The sequence below is a fragment of the Ascaphus truei genome, chromosome 3, assembly GCF_040206685.1.
Source record: "Ascaphus truei isolate aAscTru1 chromosome 3, aAscTru1.hap1, whole genome shotgun sequence".
Classification (NCBI taxonomy): domain Eukaryota; kingdom Metazoa; phylum Chordata; class Amphibia; order Anura; family Ascaphidae; genus Ascaphus; species Ascaphus truei.
Window position 1 is genome coordinate 65,979,701 of NC_134485.1, and position 24,402 is coordinate 66,004,102.

General features: G+C 43.7%; 2 protein-coding genes across 5 annotated transcripts in view; both read left to right on the top strand.

The window, feature by feature from the left end:
* Nucleotides 1–24,402, top strand: part of ANKRD13B (ankyrin repeat domain 13B) — a 135,080-nt gene that overhangs the window by 39,419 nt on the left and 71,259 nt on the right. The gene's annotated exons all lie outside the window — the stretch shown is intronic.
* Nucleotides 896–23,799, top strand: LOC142490566 (uncharacterized). The gene is made up of 4 exons (XM_075592985.1): nucleotides 896–1,012; nucleotides 2,059–2,287; nucleotides 22,334–22,411; nucleotides 22,775–23,799. The coding sequence occupies exons 1-4, from the start codon at nucleotides 896–898 to the stop codon at nucleotides 23,797–23,799; spliced, it is 1,449 nt and encodes a 482-aa protein (XP_075449100.1).

The window sequence follows — 24,402 nt, forward strand, 5'->3', positions numbered from 1 at the left end:
GCATGTCATTACCCAGAATCCTTTGCTGCAGTGCAAGGTATGCTGCACGATTATGGGGTAAGGCAGGTTTGTGGACCTATACGAGATGTGTGAACATGCTCATAAATCTTCCTTACCATTGCTGTAAGGTGGAGGGGTTTTGTCACTTTTTTATTCACCATTACTTACTCATGTACTTAATAATGGAATTTCGATTCTGTATTTTGAAGTGGACTCAAACCAGGCACAATAAGGATGATACAAAAAGGACAATACCTTGATACTTGTGAGGATTGGACCTCGGTCCCGCCCAAGTGACGCGTCCCGTGATGCATTGGGTGACGTCCTTCATGCGTGCACTGCGCGCGAGCGCCACAGTACTCCTGCCGGCACTAGACCTAGGCTCCGCCCCTGCGCCCCGTCCCGCAACAGAGGACGTCACTGTTCCCACTTCACATCAGCGCCGCAATACCAGGGGCACTCAAGGGGTTAATGCTGCCAATTACTCCACTGCTGTGATACACTCCGCCCCTGCCTATCAGTACACAGCCTACCTATAATTATGCATGACTCACAGCCTGGAGGAGCCTTCCCATTGGCTCCCTGCTCTTTATATGCTCAGCCCTGAGGCAAATTGGCTGAGCATAAACTTGTGTTCTTGTGCTTGCCTCAAGCATCCTGCTGCCCTGCTTTTGCTCTGTGCATTCTGCCTTGACCTTTTGTACCTTTGACCTCAGCTTGTACCCGGACCTCTACCTTCTCTAACCCTTGGACCTCGGCTACGCACATGACCATTCTGATCTCTCAACTCCTGGACCCCGGCTACGCACAGCGACCATCCGACTTCTCCAATCCTAGACCACGGCGAGTATTACGACTATCCTGATCTCTCCTACCCTGACCCAGCTACACGACTATGACCCTGCAATCCGGACACGGTTGCGCGGGTGTTGGTTGCTGTATTCTAACATCCCCACCACAGCCCTGCGGTCCCGTCCTGTTTGTGGTGAGCACTCGTTACAATACTAAAGAGGTACATTTGCTAAAGGGCAACAACCATTAGTGGACAATAAGGACAACCTCACTTTAGTAAATAGACCAATTCTACACAATCCTTTTCGCCGTCTTGCTACTTCTCCTCCTGTTGGCAGCAGTTTATCGCTTTGTAGCTTAATTATTTTTGATAGTAAGTGTAGCCCTCTGTCCCCTACCCTCAGGGAAATGTTCTTGCTATCAGTGTATACTGTGGCTGCTGTGGTCAACCTGTGAGGCAAACAGAAGGCCGGAGATCTCCGCGGTGGTGTTGGGAGTATCAGGACAGGTTTGCGGTGATTTCCTCAGTGGTCAGCGCCTCAGTCCAAGAGGATCCTGAGGTTTCAGGATGAAATTTTCTTCCTTTAGTCATTACCATGCTTCAAAGACTGCACCAGATGTATATTTGTCTGAGGTATATTCATCTTTATGGTACATGCACTGAATTGTACATCATTATACCCTATCCCATCTTGGACTAGGCCTCAGCCACTTCTCTATGCAAAGTATACACATTCTGGCATCTATTCCAGTAGAACCTCACTCTCTGAAGTCTGAATCAGAACAAACTCACTCACTCTCATTGCTCTTCACTACATAGACATAGACTTCTTGACATAGGCCCCCTTACTCCTGTGAGAGGCCACTAATAACTTTATTGCTCATACCTGCTGAACAACATAACATCACACACTGAACTTAGAACAGACCCACAGAAATCATGCCCACACTGCCTACACATTATGGGGACTTACAGAAGAACCAGGGTCAGGGAATGATAGTCCAAGGAGACTTGGCTATATAAGCAATCGATTAACTATTAAAGATATGTTGCTTTCTTTAGACAGTCATGCACCAGAACATCGGATCAAGTGGTTGTCATAAATACTGTGCACCTGCGCCCACATTCACCTACACTTTTATCCACGGTTTACAGGGGAGCTTAACTTAGATACAATTTTCAAAGGAGGTGTTAGAAATCATGGCTGTGACATTGAACAGTCGCAATGCTTCATTCTGAATAGCTTGTAGATCTTCTTACAACAGATAACAGATGCTCTATGTACAGAACATTCAGAAGTGGTTCAGTCTGTTGGCATGAATACTCCGCATCTATCTCCTCGCTGTGCAACTCAACATCAGCTCTTTAAAGTGTACCATTCATCCACAATACATGAAGGCTTTCATTTGACATATTTAGGGGCTTATTCTATATTAGCAGAAGTGGACATTCAGGCCGTGTTTGGCCAAAAAGCCCTGATTGTCCTCTTCAGGTGTATAGAATAAGCATCATAATTTAAAACGTGCACTGTTCCCATTACTACTCCTTTTTATTATATTATTTTATTTGTTGGCTAGTGTTTTTATTTGTTGAATTGTGGCGTTTAGGTGCTTGTGTATGTTTTATTATTATGTTTTTTGAGTCTTCATGCATTTTTATTAGGGTGGCCATTGACTGCTATAGTGGCTTATCATGCCCATATTATATGGGTATGATGTACCACTCTGCCTATCAATGGATACAGGGTGGGTATAGTGGGTCCGTTGTGGGTGGTTAGGCCTCCTCGGTGGGTAGCGGGGGAGGGTGGGTAAACCCCTTATTTACTATAGCGGTTATTAACCGCAAAGGTGATTAAGGGGTTAGGGGCCATTAGATTGTTTTATTTAATGTATTCTTTGTAGCAACGGAGGACATGGCCCCGCAGTATGCTGACGAGGATGCCCTTCATGATGGCAGGGGCATATAGAAAGGTTTATTTAATTATTTATGCTGCCTGGCTAATGTTTGATTTAGTAATGGGCAAACGAGCTATTATCCATATCTGGATAATAGTTATTTTGCCATTACTGTACTGTATGTGTATGAGGTGGGGGGGGGGGGGGGTTGGAGGTGTATTTATTGCTATGTCTTCAAAATTAGTTTTTTTACAAAAGGATTGTTACCGCAGGCCAGCGGGGATCTGCGGGGACCTGTGGACATCCACGGGGACCACCCGAGGACTCCCGGACACCCACTGGGACTACTCAAGGGCCCCCATACTCCCATGGGAACTACCTGAGGGCCCCCAGACACCTGTGGGGCCCCCCGAGGGCCTCCAGGCACCATGTGGGAACCACCCGAGGGCCCCCTGACACCTGTGGGAAACACCCGAGGGCCCCCAGACACCGGTGGGGACCACCCGGGGACCCCGTTGGGGCCCACAGACACCCACAGGACTACCCGGAGGCTCATGGACACCCTTGGGGACCACCCGGACACCCCATTGGGGACCCCAGACACCCACGGCGACCACGTGGGGAACCCCGCCGGCCTCTGGTATCAATCCGGTGTATAGAAAACAAAAATTATGGTTTTATGTGGGGACACAGGGGGTGGGTTGTGTATTGGTGGGTAGTACATATTGTAATTTTATTGGGGGCAGAGGGGGGGAATAAAGGGCCAAGTACCCGCTTCACTCACCCCACTCTGCCCCCAATAAAGCTGCTATTGTGCCATAACCCCTTCATTGCCTTACCAGTTAGCTAAGGTAATGAAGCTGACTGTAAAGGCATTTTTATTGCATCGGATTGATGCCGGGGGTCTCCGGTGCTGATATTAATGCCAACTTATCCTGGCGAGACGATTTTGAGAGGAAATTTTAATTCTAGAGCCGCAATTAGCCTCGATAAGCTAATCGGGGCTTCTAGAATTACACGAGTTTGAAAACCTGGCGATAAGTGGCTTATCGCTGCGCGTTTGGCGATTTAGTTTTCTCGGCCAAAAAAATTGCCGAAAAGGTCTCTTATCGCGGACTTATTGGGGCTTACTGAATCGCTGTAGGCCTTTTTGGCGATAAGGTGGCGATAAGTGGCTTATCGCTGCTTAGTGCATAGGCCCCTTTGTCTGCACTTATAAGAATCCCACCCATGAGACACTCTTTACTACATTGACTTGAATGTGGGTTTTTGGCCAATCGCGATGCAATGGTATATTGTTTTACCCCCTAAATAGGAGAAGTACCACCAATCCTAGTAGATGGACACACCCAAAATAATTTTGGACAAATCACCATTACTTTTGCTATTCATCGTGACCACATTCTTTTTTGTAAAATGCTCCAGTAGTTTTATGTTTTCAAGAGATATTATGTAGGGACATTTTTTGAGGGACTCCTTCGTGATTCAGCATTGGTTACTGCCACTTTGTAACTGCTGCAGTTTTAAGCTCCTAACTAGCTCTGAACAAAAGCAGAATTCAATTCGGTATGTTTAGTGATATTTGTAATTGTGATTTTCTTCATGTAGGATCTCAGACCCAAATTTGTAAAACTCTTATTTTATTTTCAATCCGGGGGCTCTTGGTTCATGACCGCAATCAATTATTATTATATATTTTTACCAATAGGTTTGAAGAAGGGGGTCGCCGAACCTCAACCGTGTTGATTTCAGCTCCGGGGGCCCCCTGCTTCCAGTGATCTCTCTGCTGTTTAAAGCATCATGTGGGCCAATAGGAAGACACAAGGAATGTTGTCACAGCTTCCGATTGGCCAGTGTAATGCAGGACATTTAAGCCGCCATTTCGATAACCCCAACTAGCCTAGCCGGAGCTGCTATCGGCACCCACGTCCGAGGTGTGTATCTCGGGAAGTAATGGATCCCCGGAGTTGAAATCAACGTGGTTCTGGTTCAGAGACCCCCTGCTTCAAACCCTTTTTTTTTTTTTTAAACATATCACTTTTAGACTGTCTCTTTAATCTCTTTAAACAAATCATGCTGCCATCACTAGCCAAACACAACATCAGAGAACGACTGTATGAATAATGTCCTTACATTTACAAACAGCGTTCCCACCAGAGAGATTGGGTGAAGATTGTATAAATACTCTAAATAAAGTATTGGGTTACCATGGAAACATTTAGCGTTTAAAAATACGTGTTTGATTTGTATAAAATTAGTGTCAATCACCTACATTTCCCCTATAGAACACGCACATGCCATTAGTTCACATTGGTGTTAGGAGAGATGTCTCCTCAAAGCAGAAGATCCGCCTAACCCCTTTTATTTTTTAGCCTACCTGAGCCAGAGGGTCAAAGATGCCGCAGATTAGTAGCAAATCAAAGAAGCTAGGTGAATGGGGTAATGGGGGAAAAAACAGAGGCAGTAGGTTTAAGAAAGATTGCTCTAGGTGGACCCTAAGATAATATATTAGAGCCCCAGGAGGACCTCCTGGAACTGAAGAGTTTTGTTGGTTTTGGAAATGGAGCGGATAGAGATGTATTGCTTCATAATAAGGAGGCACTTCAAGGGTGCAAAATCCCATATAATACGTGTATCCAGCTAATGGTGCAGGAATTTTCTCTTTCCATCCATTTGTACTGGCATCAACAATGTGGACGTTTTGAGTTATATAAAAGGCTTAGTGAGGCAAATACCTGTATTCCAGATCAGTTTCCTTGTGGTACTTTAATGCCAAAAACTTTTTTTTTAAGCTAAATACATAAAACTGTGTGTTTTTTTTTATACCACATGATATTTTGTATTTATTTCTGTTAATGCACAATTTGTTCTGTGAATCAAACAAAATAGCATTCCAACTGCTGTTTACTTTGTATGATTAAGGATGTGAATAAAGGTTTGGATAAGACAAACCAAAGATAGTGACCATAACACACATGGTACACTACTGGGGTGGTTGGAACGGAATCATTCACGTGTGAATACAAATTCCATTCCATTTATTATATTTGGGTATCGCTTTGTTTTTGCTGACATTTGCAACACTGCTTTAACCGTAATCCTTCCTTTTCAGTAGCATTTACATGCGGCTTTGCATACTGTATGTGCATTTACTGAGGGCATGTTACTGTACATGACATGCTAACATCCATGGAACATGCCACAGACACGTTAACTACTGTTTCAAAAATATATTCATGTATGTGATTTCCCACAAATGCACACTTTTAGTGACTGAGCCTCTGATTCTTCTCTGTTGAAAAAACTGTTATTTGCAGATTTACACTAAATTTACTCTCACATTAAACACATTGGTACATTCACTTAGTATCCGATGACATCTGCAACATATTCCCTTTTTATCTTTGCAATAAAAGTACATATACTTAGCTTGCATCTCCAGATTAGATTAGAATATCAGGCACTTTGCTGACAGAGGGGTATGCGATGCAAGCAATTATTTCCAATGTCCTTATTTAAACCATCATTCGTGAGGTTAAACAAGGTCAGTGCAGACTCACAAAGGAAAATAAGATATTGTGTGGGCCTTAAGAGTGAGATTGGGGTGATGACTACTCCATTTCTTAATTCCCTATTGCTTTACAAGCCTTTAATCGTAGGAAAATATTCCCAGATATATTTTGATGAGGCTGTTTGCCTTGTGTGAGTCTGGCAGTTCTGAGCAGAAGACGTGTTGCTGTAGGTAAGCGATGGCTCGCAGAGTTGCCACCTCTCCAGGTTTGACCTGGAGACTCCGGGTTGCGGGCTCTTATCTCCAGGCTACGGTTTGCCGTTGTCAATCTCCGGGTGGCAGTGGGGTGCGGTAGCGTCTCCGGCATTCGCCGTTATTTTCCTGCAATCCCCCCCATCAACTGCAGTGAACATGGCTGTGCCGCTACGTGACGTCATGACGCTATGCGTTATTTGACGCCGCGCAGCCATGTTCATTGCAGTTGGAGGGGGAATTGCAGCAGGATGCCGGGAGACGCCGCCAAGTTAGGGGTTTTTTTTTCCCCCCGGGTTGGCCTTCAGTTGAAGGTGGCAACCCTGGATGGCTGAGTTATGTAGTAGCTGAAATTCTGCGTAAAGAGAGGGGGAGGAGAACACACAGCAGCTTCTGCAGGTCTGTCTTGTTTCTGTTACCACTACAAAGAAAACAGTGACACTTAGGCCGCGATTATAGTGTGCACAGATGGCGCGTGCGACAGTGCTCGCGGCGCGAACAAAGAGCTGCTGCATTATCAGGCTGCGTTGCCGTGACAACGTGACGTCATGACGCTTTGGAGGAGGGTTGCCCCCGGGCCTATCGATGGCAAAAAGGTAAGTCTGTATATTGTCATTGTAGAGGTGAAAGTCATTAACTAAATTCTTTGAGTATTGTTGAAAATGCGATTAAATGTTCTTTTTAACAGAATTTTTTTTTTGATATGACAAGTTCTGAAGATTAGGCGTCTTTAATTTGTTTTTCAATAGAAATATCAAGAAATTCCAAGTCTGGAACTGCATTTAGTTCGTTTTTGGCAAAAATGCACTTAATGATTTTTACCTCTACACGACGATAGATATCTAATAAAAAGTATTACTTGTGAGCACACTCACGTCTGCAACCCTGCTTTTTCTCATTATCTCTTTGCATGCATTGCTTCCACTGCAGCAAAGGATTCTGGGAAATTACATGCAAATGAGCACACAGTGCTATAAAACTTCTGTGTTTAATATATTCATCTACTTACGTATGTGTACAGATAATGTGATATGAAAAAAAAATATTTTAAACCCTTCTAACATATCAGAAACCAATCTAGACTGTTTAGACTGCTGCTGTGATAGCTTTCCCCTAAAAAGCACACTTTACAAGTCCTGTCCAGAAATCCAGCGCAGACTTGGCCTCAAAGACAGGAACAGAAAAACAAAATATAGTATAGAATGTTTGTAGTATGTTTCCCCAAAATCTATTTCTCATGCACTCACATTAGCTTCAAGAATACTCTCTTGGTCTCAATATCAGGACCGACCTTGCCTTTGGCGGGTCCCAAGGCGGCATGCCGGCAGTGGGGCTCCTCCTCCTGCAGGGTCAGGAAGTCACACGTTGCCATGACAATGCGACGCTGCAGAAGGAAGGCCGCCCCACATAAGGTAAGGCCCCCCCCTATGCGCACACACGCACCTCCCCCAGCTACACACACCCACCCACCCACCTTCCCAACCTTGGGGTGAGCAGCGGTGCGGTCCTGCACCGGTTCAGGGACTCCCCAGCTCCGTCCTCCAGGTCTCCCCTCTCCGGTCGGGCGGAATTTGGATCCTGGTGCTGACAGGAGGAGGGAGTACGCCCCCCCCAAGACGCAGAGCCGTTCTTAGGGCAATTCTCGAAGAATGGGAATCTATAGTTGAATCTTCTCTTCACCTCAAAATAGGGAGATAATAAAGAGCTAAATACCTCAACACCAAAAAACCTATATAGCTTTCTCAAGGGTAGAGGAAGCGGCGAGAAGCATCTGTGAAATGCGTAGGGTACCAAGCAACAGAGAGGATCCCACGATGAACGAAAGTGGCCGTCGCGGAGAACGGAAGTGAAGTCAACCGTGGAGAGAAATATGAGTTCATAATGAAAAGATATATATGTTTTTATGGTGTTGCGCTATTGGACTTTTTTTTTTTAATTATCTCCCCCTTTTTTGAGGTGATGGGAAGATTCAACTACAGATTCATTCCTGGAGATTCTGAGACCAAGCGCGTATTCTTGATGCTAATGTGGTTGCATAAGAAATTGGATTTTGGAGAATTACATCTTGTGACAAACATACTACGCTACATATTATTTAATTGTAGTTCCTTCTGTTCTTGTCTTTGATGCCAACTCTGCACTGGATCCCTGAACACAGAAGGAGAATAGAGTTGCTCTAGTGTGGAACAAAAAATTCCCTTTGCATCAATGTGCGCCTGCTGCAAATATATAAAACGTTATATTTAAGTTTCTTACATCTGGCAGTGATCTTCAGGGTGTGCTTTGAAGCTCAACAAGTTTGGATCCTGTTATGATATATGCAATATTAAACTAACCCTCCAAATCCTCCCGTTGATAATCCCAAATCTCCAAGTGAAGAAGAGCTGTACCATTCTCTTTGATGTTAAGTGCCTTTATTAGTGGGGGTTTAACAGCACCAACCCTTTGCTTATATACTTCGCTACGTCATCTTTCTGACATACAGCCTTCTTCAATAGATCAGTGCCCACTGGTTCTCTGTTAGTAGCAAGACAAGGTCCAGAGATCACTACTTTTTTATTTATAAACCAGGAGAACTGCTGCATTTTATAAGGCACTATGACAATTTTACTGTAGATAGATAGTATTGGGCAGAGTAAATAGTTTGACAGAGTGATGGTGCAGAAACAGGCGCTAAAACAATACTAGTGATCACTAATAATGAAGGGAAAATATTTAAACAAAAAATATTGTGTGACTTTCAGTGACTTGAATAGTGCCAAATAAAGTGATAAATCAAAGTTGTAACCCCCTGCTCAGACCCTCTGGAAGGGACAGTCTTCACTGGTCCCAGATGGTCAATATATATTCTCGCAACCCAGGGCGAGCATATAGGAGAAAAACAACAGAAGAACAATCTAAGTGCAGACAGTTCAGTTCAATGTGAATAAACATGGAGAATATCTTGGCTCTTATGTGCAGCCTACTCACGAGATAATAGTAGTGTATGGGCAACAACAGGTGACTTGGGTCTGTGAATTCTTCTATATGTAGGCAGAATAGTCCTCTCACTCAGAAGTCAGGTCGGTTAGGGCATAAAAGGATAAAGAAAAATCTCCATGGTGCAGATCAATGGTACAAAATAGATACTTAATAGTATTGCTACAAAATGCACACTTACAATATAAAATTATAAAAACAGCATATATCACTCAAGGTGAATGTGAATAGATTGGGATAGTGCCGCAGCTCACCACACCGTCTCCGTTCTGAGACCTGTTCGTCAGGAGTATATAGTTTGACAAATGCACAGATGCAGAAGATAAAATGACTAAGTATTCTGCCTAAGGCCGCGATTATAGGGCAGACGCGCACGCGACGGAGTGAAAGGAGTCGCGCGTGCTTGTCGCCCGAGTGACAGATGGGGAGGCGTGTTCCTCATTGGCTCATAGTTCGCTCACGTGACGCGGCCGTCGCACGGAAAACAAAATAGTTTGTCTCTTCAAAATTCTGCCGCACCATGGCGCTTCCTCGCGCGTGCAGTTGCACGCATTATGGCCAGCCTGATAGAGGTAATGTATTTTGTTCACGCCACAGGTGCCATCGCATGCAATATTAAGTGGCTGCTCCGTATATTCCAGTTATTGCTGTGCATATTCAGAAGGCTCTGTTGCACACGCTGAAGTTCAGCATGATTATTCTAAGGCCGGGGCCATAGAGGGTTCAGCAGAGCGGAGGCGCGCTGACGCTGAGGCTCGCCTGCTGAAGTCAGCGCGATTCCATGGACTTGCGTGCGCGAAGGGAGCCGGGGGGAGGTGGTTGGAGGCGGGGCAGTGACGTCGCTGGGCCAATCGCCCACGACGCACTGACGTCAACGTCACGGCGCCGTGACGTTGACGCTGCTTCAGGTTGATTGGATGTTTTCAGCCGACAGCGCGCTGAAAAACAGCTTGGCTGTCGGCTGAAAATTCCAAAGCCTCAGCACGCCTGCGGACGCTCACGTGAGCCCCCTCTCAAGGCATCCTCATTGAGGATGCAGGGGCTCAGCGCGGAGCGTCCGCACGGCTCAGCGCTGCTTGTCCTTTTATGGACGCAGCCTAAGTCATGACCCATGGATGCCCCACTTTTCCTTCCCCCTCATCCCCCAATAACAGACACTTACACACATAACACGCCACACTGTATATGTGGTATAACGGCCGAAGCTTTTATTAAACTCCAACATATAAACATTATATATACAGTATAACCCGTAAACCGAACCAGACTGCCCGTGGCTATGTCTTGAGTCCACGTGTACACGTAACTCCCCGCCTGTTCTGGTCGGATAACTGGATCTGCCACCATGGTAATATATACCTGCCGGGCATTATGCCATCTGCCCGAAACAACCAAGGGCATTAGCCCACCATCTGCCCTAGGACCCAGTCCAGACCTAACATGCTCCACTTGTTATTTCTCATTCACATTTTCTCTCATTTATTTTCATCTCTTTTCACCCCCCCTCCCCCCTTTAAAAAAAAAGGGGGGGGGAATACATTGCAAGTAAAAAGAATACACCACATATATATATAACTCACGAACAACACTGATAAACCCGAAAACCACGCACAAAGGGGACATACATTATTGGTGCTAACCCAAAACAGGGAGGGCGGGCAAGAAAAAACTTCTGTTGCCGTGCCAAGGTAGAGAAGGTACAGCCCCCCATGTAATATACCCCAGGAGCTGCTCCTCCCCCCTGACACAAGAACCTGCACAATGGCACTTGCTAATGCACAGCCCGAAGTGAGATGGGCCCGCCTGCCCACCTCCTAGGGCTCATGGCTAACTTTCTGCACATTTCATAATTAAAACTCACCTAGTGTAAGATCACCCTCTTCTCAGCCTTGGGACTGAGGGATTCAGTTCACCCTCTAACCAGCACACTTCCCAACATTTTCCAAACCAAGAAAACACTGCAAAAAGTAAATGACGTCCTTGAACGTTGCTCTTGACTTACAGTACAACGGCTGCTACCTCCAGCTATTCAAATACAGTCGGGTGCCGGCGGCTGCCCACATATCATTTTTCATGCGGTGGAAAGGTCAGAATTAGCACGTCTAGAGGCATTTATATTTTTATTATATTTGAAGTCTAAGTGCAGACTAAATGTGACACGTCCAGCTAAATTACACGTATTTTCTCCCACTCCACTGCTCAAATTGCCAACTCTTCAGGGCAGGGCCGCTCTCGCTCTTTGCCTTGATATCTGGAGCATGAATCCTGCCCCGTGTTCGTGCTGTTTTTATTTCATTTTGTAGCACACTGAGCAAAGAAAAATAAAGCAATTAGATAACATTGTCTTACTGCTCAGGTGTCATTGTGTTACTCTATAGATACGCTTATGCTGGGAATCCCTCCAGTGACGTGACTTGCTATGAGGAACAAAGCACACACCTGGTCCCCAGCAATGCTGTCCTCAGTAGATTTTCATCCTTTGGGCTCCCTGGATGTGATTTGAGATGACTGTATAACTCTTAAAGCAGCAGTCCAAGCTGCCGTTTTTTTTTTGTTTGTTTTTTTTACATTCCCCCCCCCCCTCCCTTCAATATGTGCATTAATACAATCCACATAATGATAAGTAATCAACTAAGTTGCCGATCGATCCGTTCTATTGTGATCGAGAGGCGAAGATTCGGCTCGGGGGTTCACTAAATGGCTGTCAGTGCAGCAGAAGAGGACCAACGATGCAAAGTTCTGTGGGGAAGATCATGTGACCAGGCAGTCACTAGATTGTTGCACTGCAAGAGAGGGCAGGGCTCAAAAAGGGGTGTGCCAGGGCCTGTTTCAAAAGAGGAAGTGACTTTGGAAATGGTTGCTATAGAAACAAAAATACTTGTTACATTATAATACATTAAAAATGTCATTAAGATTTGTTTATAAAAAAAATGCTACAAGTATTTTCTCATAGTAGAGAACTAATTTATTTAAAAAAACACACATGCAGGATATTGTTTGGTCTGTAGCTTTAAAGGAACAAGGTGTCATACAGATGCAGGACCATAACAAGAAGAAAAGGAGCCTCGGCAGATAGGGGTGGGACCGCTGGGCTAAGACCCCCAGACGGACCTTCCTTCCTTTTTCCCATTCCTGGTGGGAGATGTGGTAGCAAGAGGTTAAGGTTGAGTAGGAGAAGCAGGGCTGGGTGTGGGGAGGACCCTCCAGAGGTATTAAAGGGCAGGCTTCAAGGGTCTACTCTTTTTCCACACCCAGGAAAAAGCATGGTTGGGCTGGTTGGTGAGCAATGCAGGGCACCAGGGGCCAGCAGGGTAAAGGCAGTGGGCTAGGAGGGCAAGAGCTAACTTTTGTTGGGGGTGATTCCCATACTAAAGCAGGGGTGCGCAAACTGCGGGGCACAAGATTTTTCAGGGGAGGACGCGGTGGTTACAGAGGCCCAGCGCTCTTGGGAGGAGCACCTGTGCTTTCAGCCCCATGCAGTGGGACACTTGTGATGAGATCTTCACTGCAGTTTGAAAAGCTGAAGCCATTTATAGAGTGCACATTGGATATGATATTGGTGATCATACTGTTCATTGCCCTGGGTGCAGCTGCTAACAGTCACAGCTCTGCACTTCTAAGGCCTCGGCCAAGCTTACTGCTTGCTGGCGGAGGTGCGCTGATCCCCTACAGCCACAATTAGAGCGGCTTTAGTAGGGACTCGCCTACGCTTCCGCACGCGCGCGGAAGCGTAGGTCTTAGGGAATTTTAAAATTCCCCCGCTTGGTGGAGCGCAGGGCCGGTCACGTGAGCGGTTCGCCCAATGAGGGCAAACCAGCTCCGTGATGTCACTGGCCCGCCTCCGACACGCCCCCGGCCCCGGCCCGCCCCCTGACGGCACGCAGGGAAAGCACCTGCAAGGCCAGGGAAAGCACCCGCTTTCCCTGAGCCTCAGCTCACCTCAGCACGCCAGCGGGGAGCTTGGCCGAGGCCTAACTTGCCATGTTGTTACAATGTTACCGACTTAAAAGCATAAGAGCAGCATAGGACACTGCTCATAAATTAAAGCAGCAATCCATGCTCTTTTTTCCGCCATTATTTTGTACGCTGGATTGAAACAGTGGCGCTGAACCCCATTTATTTTGTCTGCGGGGGCCCCCCCTGCTTCCGGAGATACTTACCTCCATTGTAGGTCCTGTTACAGCTGCCAGGGTTCCTGTTATGGTGGAGTTTCAAGCGCTCGCGCCCTGCGGACCTATAGGAAGCTGTGACGTCATTAGGTTCGGCTTCCAATTGTGACGCGGGAGCATTAAACTTTAAAGCCCTGGTGGCCGAGCAGAGCAGAGCGGCTACCGGCACCTACTACGGAGGTAAGTCTCTCCAGAAGCAGGGGGTCTGCTGAGCTGAAATGAATGGGGTTCAGCTCTGGAGACCCCTGCTTCAATCCTGGTAAAAAAAATAATAATAATAATAATTAAAAATTGTTTTTTTAAGTCTCATGCTTAGAAAGTGTTTTTCAAAATAATATCTATATTTATGTAACGGGAGTGGTGTTGAAGCTTTAAGCCAGGGGTGCGCAAAGTTTTGACCTGCGCCCCCCTGCCTCGCAGCTCCAGCGTTTGCGCCCCCCCTCCTATGACCCGGGACGTCGCGTGACCCCGCAGCATCATTTGGAGGATAACTCTCGAAAGCTAGTCCTATGACATAAATTGTTAGTCGCCATGGCAATGCGTCATCAAATGATGCTGCGGGGTCACGTGACGTCCCGGGTCATAGGAGGGGGGGCGCAAACGCTGGAGCTGCAAGGCAGGGGGGCGCAGGTCAAAAACTTTATATATATATATGAATATATATATATATAAACCAAGGAAAGAAAATTAGGAGTGGCACCAATGGATAGCAAAAAACTGACCAATAAAGTCGTGAAGAACTGGTGAACCATATACTAATAGGAGTATGGAAATTAAAAATTGTAGCAACTATAAAAGACCAATATTTATATGAAAAATATATATAAAAAATACACATATAAAAAATACACATGAAAATAAAAAATATATATAGTAAAAAATATATAATAAAAAATATAGAAAATACAAAAACCAGTCCCAGAACACTGTCCTTCAGACTCTTTGCAGCCCGGTTGAGGGGAACACCACTCCCTTGAAGATATCCAAAGGAGAAAAAAACAAAATACAGGCGCACTCATAGTGTAGTAAGGTTAACAATTTTATATATGGGACTGGTAAAATATGAACTTTTCACTCCCAAACGGAGAATAATAAATCGCATGTATGAGATATATACTGAATCGCAACATGTACAGCAGAAACTTGACTGCAACTCCGGATAGAAAGCCGTTTACATCGCTGTGTTGAGGGGAATCCGTGGTAGTGATTCTTCCGTGGATCGAAGATAACCAGGCACCTCCTCACTGTTCAAGTGTCTCACTCGTTGTAGAGGGCTTCCGGGTCAGCGTCGTCACTCACAATGCGTGTAATGCATGGAAGGCTTCCGGGTCAGCCTAAACACTGACAGTGCAGCAAACGCCGTGATGGCAATGAGTCCCGACAGTACAAAGATGATTTCACCGTTCTCCCAAAGTGAAAAGTTCAATAATGAAATAAAAGATACTCCAAATATTAACACCCTACGCGTTTCGTCTTTGCAGACTTCGTCAGGGGTATTTATGAGGTATATGGTTCACTCAGTATATATAGCTGGAGTAGCCAATCACGAAATAGAGCTAATTAGATAATATTCAACAGGTATGTCACATGGTCAAACACAATTTTAACCCATATAGATGCTGGTGGAACGATATAAAGTTCAGGAAATATACATACACAGTATATAGAGACCACTATTAATGCTTGTTGAGAGAATATATATATATATATATATATATATATATATATATATATATAAAATATAATATATATAATACCAAAAGTAATACACATGGACAAAAATTTTAATAATAAAAAGTAAAATATAATATAAAGTAAAATATAAAATATAAATAAAAATCTATAAAAAAAATTATATATATATATATATATATATATAGTCAGGTATGGAGATTAGCACTCACGGTTTTGTTGCAGGAGGCAGATGCTTGTCCCATAGAGAGTATGTAGACATATGGAGACCAGGGGATCCTGATAGCCAAAAAGAGACAGCACACTGCAGGTATGGTATCAAAAAAGTGTATTCAGTAACACAAGGCCGCCAACGTTTCGGTCCTCCCAACGGGACCTTCCTCAGGGCAGTGCCCTGAGGAAGGTCCCGTTGGGAGGACCGAAACGTTGGCGGCCTTGTGTTACTGAATACACTTTTTTGATACCATACCTGCAGTGTGCTGTCTCTTTTTGGCTATCAGGATCCCCTGGTCTCCATATGTCTATATATATATATATATATATATATATATATATATATATATATATTCTAATCAAAGAAAGACAAATATTCAAATCATGAAAGATATGATGAATAAAAATAAAAACAAAACATAAAAAATATACATAATATTAATACATGAAATACATAAAAGATCCCAGTAATAAAATAAAAAATGTGTTATTTGTAAAATACATAGACAATTTACAATATACAATCAATTTACATATCAGGAGACCAATTATAGAAAGTACTTAAAGGGACTCATATGGAACCACCACTATAGCTACACGTGTAGTACCTAAAATGGATACATAAATGAACAGTATAAGAGTAGTCTATAAAGTGTATCCATATTGTTTCAATGTCATAATATCTCAGGGTCAAACCTAACCAGAGAACTAGAAATTCAGAGGCTACATATATCTCAGAATTTTTCAGTAATAATTAGTAATATAACAATAAAATGTCATAGAGGAAAATTAAGTGCCACAAATATTTGCACAAGTATATACCATCAATTTATGATGCACAGAACAAAGAAAGGAGGAGAAGAGAAAAGAATCACCGCTGCACCTGATACAGTGCGGCCTAAAATATGTTGAAAATGTATTGTGAATTTTTTTTATTTATAATTCAAAGTTTTGTCAATAATTATTGATTAACAACAATTAATCATATTATATGTGTCTAATAATTATGAAGTATAAAATAAGAATTATAGTATATAGTGACCCGGCTGGCGGCGGGTCTTGTCTTCTATGGCCGTTTCATCGACGATATTATTATATTATATAAATATATGTGTGAAAAAGAAAGTACACCCTCTTTGAATTCTATGGTTGTAGATTTGCTGGTGTGCTTGGGATCATTGTCCTGTTGCATGACCCAATTTCGGCCGAGCTTTAGCTGTCGGACAGATGGCCTCACATTTGACTCTAGAATACTTTGGTATACAGAGGAGTTCATGGTCGACTCAATGACTGCAAGGTTCCCAGGTACTGTGGCTGCAAAAAAAGCCCAAATCATCACCCCTCCACCCCCGTGCTTGACAGTTGGTATGAGGTGTTTGTGCTGATATGCTGTGTTTGGTTTTCGCCAAACGTGGCACTGTGCATTATGGCCAAACATCTTCACTTTGGTCTCGTCGGTCCAGAAGTCTTGTTCCAGAAGTCTTGTGGTTTGTTCAGATGCAACTTTGCAAACCTAAGCCGTGCTGCCATATTCTTTTTAAAGAGAAGAGGCTTTCTCCTGGGAACCCTTCCAAACAAACCATACTTGTTCAGTCTTTTTCTAATTTTACTGTCATGAACTTTAACATTTAACATGCTAACTGAGGCCTGTAGAGTCTGAGATGTAACTCTTGTGTTTGTTTTTGCAATTTCTCTGAGCATTGAACTTGTTGGGACGTCCACTACTAGGAAGATTGGCAACTGTCTTGAATGTTTTTCACTGTTGAATAATCTTTCTCACTGTAGAATGATGGACTTTAAATTGTTTGGAAATGGCCTTATAACCCTTCCCAAATTGATGGGCAGCAACAATTGCTTCTCTAAGATCATTGCTGATGTCTTTCCTCCTTGGCATTGTGTTAACACACAAATGAATGCTCCAGACCAGCAAATAGCTAAAACTTCAGCTTTTATAGCGTTGGTCACACTTGATAATGATCAATTAATCAAGGGCATTTGATTAGCAGCACCTGTCTGCTACTTAGCATCTTAATTCCTATGGAAGCAGTAAGGGTGTACTTAGTTTTTCACACATGCTTCTCCATTTTGGCTTTATTTTTGTTAAATAAGTCATGACACGATGTAATATGTAATGTGTTGTTTATCATCTGAGGTTGTATTTACCTAATTTTAAGACCTGCTAAGGAACAGATGATTGTTATTATGTCCTGATATGTAAAACCATAGAATTCAAAGAGGTGTTCTTTCTTTTTTCACACCACTGTATATAAAGTTGCTCATATGTCATTACAGCATACTGAATAAAAAAACACCATGTATGGGTAAATCTCTCATAATTACTTATGTATTATGCTATCTATAATGTAAGAGGTAGCACGACAGTGACAAAGTTACAAAAACACACATACAATAATACATACATTCTACTGGCAGCATCAGGCAATCACATGAGCATATATCAAGAATCTCGTTAACAAAGATCATAAATGCCGTAAGCAAAGATAATATAACCAGAGACATCGCTATATATAGAGCCTACATAACCTAATCTTAATTAGTTACTAGTCGGGCTCAGAGAGGGAGTATATTACGTGGGCAATCCAGTACGTGGGCACATTTTGCTTAGAGCGGACAGGTGAGTAAGACTATTATGAGCAGGCATTCACTGCTTTCAGTGTGGAACATAATATCCTATGGGCTGAGGAAATGTACCTTGTTGTCAGCTTCCCTCCTAGAAGCGGCTCTAATCCTACCTTGATAAGACTTAGGTATATACAGGCAGCCTGGGCTAAGACCCCAGTGTGCACGCTGCGCGCGACGGGATGCCTGGCGGCGCTCGTTCCCGGCATCAGCGCGACTAGGTGGACTACTGGTAACTCGCGGTGCGGCGGCGTGGCAAAGGCGCGGCCATGACATCCCGCAGCTGGTTCACTCTCTTTGGCTGAATCACCCGCCGTGACGTGGCCAATGCTCGACCGCCGTACCCAAATACAAAGATATTTTCTTTTGGCCGAGGCGGGTTGCGCATCGCGCCTTGTGCGCTCACGTACACACACAGACTGGGGCCTGCCACATAGAGGGCGGTGCCTTGTGTGCTGCGCGAACACGCCGTCGCGCGTGCAGCCGTGGCCACTGGGGACCTAGCCTTACTGTTCAGGCTTCTGTAATAGAAGATGCCTTAAACCAAGAGTGTGCAACGTTTTTGAGTTGCGCTCCCCCCTTATGTGCTAGCCCCAGCGCTTGGGCCGCCCCCTTTTCTGTGAAGTGGCTTGTAATGACTCTGCGGGTCCTGTCACGTCCCGTTACCCCGTTGCATCATTTGACGCACATTACCATGGCGACGCGTACATCACATGACACGCGGCGGCATTTGATGTCACGTTGCCATGGCGACGTGTCCAGAAGACTACTGAATCCCGGTATGTTGAGGTTGCAGAGTGCGGGGCGTCTGCAACCGTCGCACCCCCCCAACAATATCGGGGGCCCGCCACCCATTTTGCGCACCCCTGCCTTAATCTACCAGACTGGTAGAGTAGATAACATCACTATACACCCTTTGTAGTTATCTCTACGGGTGATTCCTTCTTGTCTACATAAACTAGGGAAGACTATGGGCCTCATGCAGTAAGCGACGATTATGTGAAATCGGCAAGCTTATCGATTATTCATGTTATTGGCGTTTTTCCCTCTCCGTATGCAGTAAGTGCCGAATACATTCAAAATCAACCAGAAAACAAATCCGCCCACTCTCACGATGATGAGCCGATCACACACAGGTGTATCGGCGTGCGTGGCGGGGTGCTGTTAGGTTGCACAATCACAAATCTTGCTGAATCAGGCGAAACAAGCATGTTTTTGATTGCGCGCCATATTTAAAGGCAACGTGTACTGCTAATCATTCTCTGTGTTGTTGGGAGTGAGAGAGAGAGAGAGACGCACAGAGCTGGACGATTGAAGATTTGCATATTGACTGAGAGACTTGTTGTGTATTGGGTGAGCTTTGTCCTTTGTTGTTTTGTTTACATCTTTGTCTTGTTTTATATGTGGAAGTGGGTCGTGTGATTGCCTGTACATTTCTTGTCTGTTTTTTGTGAGTGCTGGAAGTATGCCCGCAAAGCGTGGGAAGAGTGATGCTGGTGGGAGTGGGAGTGCTACTCGTGCAAGTACGCGTCGGAGTGAACGTTCTGTTCAGGGGAGTGATGTTGCTGGTGCACCGAGTGGTGTTGCTGGGAGTGGGAGTGCTGTTGTTGGGAGTGGGAGTGCTGGTGCTGCGAGTGGTGTTGCTGGGAGTGGGAGTGCTGTTGTTGGGAGTGGGAGTGCTGTTGTTGGGAGTGGGAGTGCTGTTGCTGTGAGTGGGAGTGCTGGTGCTGGGAGTGGGAGTGCTGTTGCTGTGAGTGGGAGTGCTGGTGCTGGGAGTGCTGGTGCTAGGAGTGTGAGTGCTGGTGCTAGGAGTGGGAGTGCTGGTGCTAGGAGTGTGAGTGCTGGTGCTAGGAGTGTGAGTGCTGGTGCTAGGAGTGGGAGTGCTGGTGCTGGGAGTGCTGCTGGTGGCGCAGTTGCTGATGGGGTGTCTGGTGGTGGCGTGCTTGCTGGTGGCCAGCTTTTGGAGGCTCTTCCATTGGAAGAAGGAGAGTCCAGTCAGCACCAGCCAAGCTCTGACCCTAAACCTGCTCGGAAAAAACGTGTGGAGAAGCCACGTAATCCTCGCTTCAATGACCAGGAAAATAGGGCTCTTGTCACTGGCATTCTGGAGCACTATGACAGTCTCTATGGACATTTAGTAGGTAAGTGTAACTTTACATTTATTATTCAAATACATGTGATCCTAGGTCATCTGAGTTTTGTTCATATGCAAATATGGGTACACAATATCTTTCTATGTTCATTAGTGTGGAAACACAGCTTTTTATCATGCCTTACAAGGACAAATAAACACAGGCGGTCAATTTGCCAGAACTGCATACAATATGAATGCAACCTTGCTTACATGTATAGGTTTAGTAGTGAATGCTCATGTGCTGCACATATTACACATAAAACAGCATGTTTGCTATCTCTTGGAACAGCTAGCAGTGTAGGAAACTGGTGCTTATATTATTATTAATTTACCTCATATCTTTTATATGTTTTTCAAGGGCGGACAAGTGCAGCAAGCAAAAAAGAAATGTGGGACACAATAGTCATTGGTGTCAATGCCTGTGGGAATAGTGTCAGGGACAAGTATCATTGTCGGAAAAGATTTGATGATATTAGGTCCAAATTGAAAAAGAAAATACAAGACCAACGCGTGCATGCTACTGGCACTGGAGGTGGGCCCACACCACAACGTCTCATATTGACTCCATTGGAGGAGCTGCTTCGGCCAAAATTACTTACCGTCGTCGTGGAAGGCTTGGCTGGTGACCGTGACATTGGAATTTATCCGTCACAATTTCCAGCAGGTGATAAATATTACTGTACTAGGCGTGTCGTTGCTTACAGTTATTTTGCATATTTACACTGCTTTTTATACTGTCTTCACAATATAAGCATACCTGCATCTATATATGTATATGTCTGATTCTGTATATATATATCTCAAAATAGACATATATGTAGTAGTCCTACTAAAAGCAGTAACTAATATAGCACGTGCCATTGCGTGCTCATTTACATGTGAATTCCCAAAATGCATAGCTGCAGTGGAAGCAATTGATGGTGGGCGAAGATGGGGAACAACAGGGTAGTACACATGTGTAACACATGTTCATGAGAAATTATTAGTAGCTACAGGTACAGAACAGAAATATGTATCATATTATTGTGTATTTTATTGATTTTACTCCGACAAACATGACATTACTGCCTATTTTAAGCATGCATCAAAGAAATTGCATGTAACGGCCTACAAACATCACTGGCACTAACACATCTATAGTTGCTTATGAAAAGGTCCATTTTTGCTTTATGTCATATACAGACAGCATAATGAGGCACACGTATCATATGTTATGTCATTGTTTTCATAACTTAAACACTGCAGATGACTACTTAGCTCATCTACCATTGTGTTAAAGCAGCTGCAATTAATATCTCATCACAGCATACACTTCAACAGAGGGGGTGGGGTTCAGCACACACACTAATTACAGCCTCATTTCACGGTCAACTTAGTTCACACCATTTGCACCTGTTTCAAGTCATTGAAAGGTGTGGCTGATTAGGCTTTTTGGGGAAGGGAATACCTTTCTTACAACCTGAATAGCACAACTGAAGTTAATCACACTCATTTGAAAGCTTAACTCTAGCTACTAAATGCCCCAACAACTCATTACTTATCAAAGCGTACGTCACACATTAGTTCACTCATATCTATAGTTGAACTACTATGAAAGACACATTATCACACACTGCATGTGTTGTCTTGTTGAGTCACAGCCACATTCAGGTGTGCCACATCTTCGATTAATGTACCACACATATCCTCTACCAAAAACAACACTTTTTGCAATATGACCACCTTCATGATAACCATTGTGAATGGTCATCTCATGATAGTTATGTACATTATGATACTGATATCACTACACAACATATGATTTTTATGTACTCATTTAATCTATTTATCCTCACGCATTACTGCAGAAACATAGTATGTTGTATGTTAGGGAACTCAAAAATTCTAAGTACACAGGCATGTACAGTGTTATTACAACTATTTATGTTCACTTTCACACACATTTTCGGTTAAGGAACTGATGTTGTTAGTTAATCATAAATACAGAACATACAATAAGTGTTTGTTCAATATTTACACATGTAAATGTAAAACTTATGTTATTGTTATATATAGTTGCCCCTGGAGGACATGTGTCACCTGAGATGGAACAAGTGTCTTCACCTGGGTCAGCCAGCTCAACACTACTAGAAGGTGAGTGTATCATTTGCTGGCCATATAATATGTGCTCTTCTATATGTTATGTTGTCATGTGCATTATTTGTTTTGCACATCTTCTTTAAATAGGATTACTTAGTGTCAGTGAAAATTAAGTGTAAGGCAACATGTATTGTGTTAGTGATGTTAATTATCATGTAGGACTTCTGAGTTTAGAGCAACTTTTCATTCATTCATATTTCATACTGAGTCCAAACATTATTCGTAAGTCAAGGTAGTTTTTAATGAGGTTATAAAACGTATGCTAACATGTTAGGTGTTACTTAGGACACAGTACAATTACATAGTAACACAGCATACATTAACATGCCATTTAATAATGTGTACATTTCTTTTTAGAACATCATGGTGATGAGGATGATGAGTATGATGAGGATGACGCCACAGAAGAGACTGAAATACAATCATGTGACCATGAAGAGGTGCCAATAGAAACTGTTGTACCGCCAAATCGTCCATCAACTTCCACATACGATGCAATTGTAGCTTCAGAGGGAAAAATAGTGGACGCAGAAAATCGTCGCCATTCAGACATGATGACAGTGCTGGAAAGGATGATTGGACTGCAGGAAGAAACAGTATCACAATTGGCACATCTCCACAGAGTCTTCATTGAAGTGCCTAAACAGTTGCAAAAAATCAACACCTCATTCGAAGCATTAGTTGTTCAGCAAACACAAGCTAATTACTGGAGAATGACTAATGTACCACAATTCAACACCTCCCAGCCAGGATCTGTTCATGCAGGTCAGTTTTCACCACATTCATCTGATATTCATTCACCAGGCCCAAATGTTACCGGTCAAGTAGCAGACATTGCTGTGCAGGTTCCTGATGACATCCTACCGCTGCCATCTGTACAAATTCAGCAGCAGACACCTACAAAGGAGGCGACAAAAACAAAACAAGACACACATGAAACAGACCAACCATCACTTGTGCAGTGTCTACCAACTTGCTCACATGTGTCACTGGGCACAAGCCCTGTCCGTGAACAGTCACTACCCAAAAGCCCTGTAGGTGAGTCGCTGCCCAAAAGCCCTGTAGGTGAGTCGCTGCCCAAAAGCCCTGTAGGTGAATCGCTGCCCAAAAGCCCTGTAGGTGAATCGCTGCCCAAAAGCCCTGTAGGTGAATCACTGCCCAAAAGCCCTGTAGGTGAGTCACTGGCCACAAGCCCTGTAGGTGAGTCACTGGCCACAAGCCCCGTAGGTGAACAGTCACTGGCCACAAGCCCTGCCCGTGAAGTGCCAGAGGCCACTCAAAGTGGCTCTGTTGTGCCTAAAGTTGGTGGCAAAAGAAAAAGGAAAATTCAAGAGACAACAAGCAGGCCTGTTACTCGCTCGCAAAAGGAACAAAAAAAATAAATGTTATAATTCAGAAAATATGTCTTTGGCCTTGTTTTGTTGACTTCAGATTATCTAATTACTATTGTATGTATGCTGAAGACTGTGTTGTTTCCAAACTTTCAACTATGTTCTTGTACACGTGAAGTTTTGGAAATGTTAACACTCATAATTAATTGTGTTATAAATATTTATGTTGTAATCGTCTGTTCAGTAATGGTCCACCAGGAGCCAGTTGCTAAGTTTAGAGAAGCTGCCATTGACTTTGCAGCAAAACATTGCATTTGGGTGTGTTAATTGATGTAAGAATTGCATATGCATATTAGTCACATGCAATTATTAAAACACCTAAGTAAGTGCAAACATCTTTCTTGTACGTGTACAGCAGGATTATGTGTAAATTATTACTTACCTTTGCCTTGCTTGGCCATTGTAATTTTGTCCTTTAATCAGTTGTGTGTTCGTTTCTATAACATCTCAGAATGTATAATAATATATATACACACACACACACACACACACACACTGAGTGAGTGTGAGTGTGAGTGTGTGAGTGTGTATATATATATATATGTATATATGTGTATATATATATGTATATATATATATATATGTATATATATG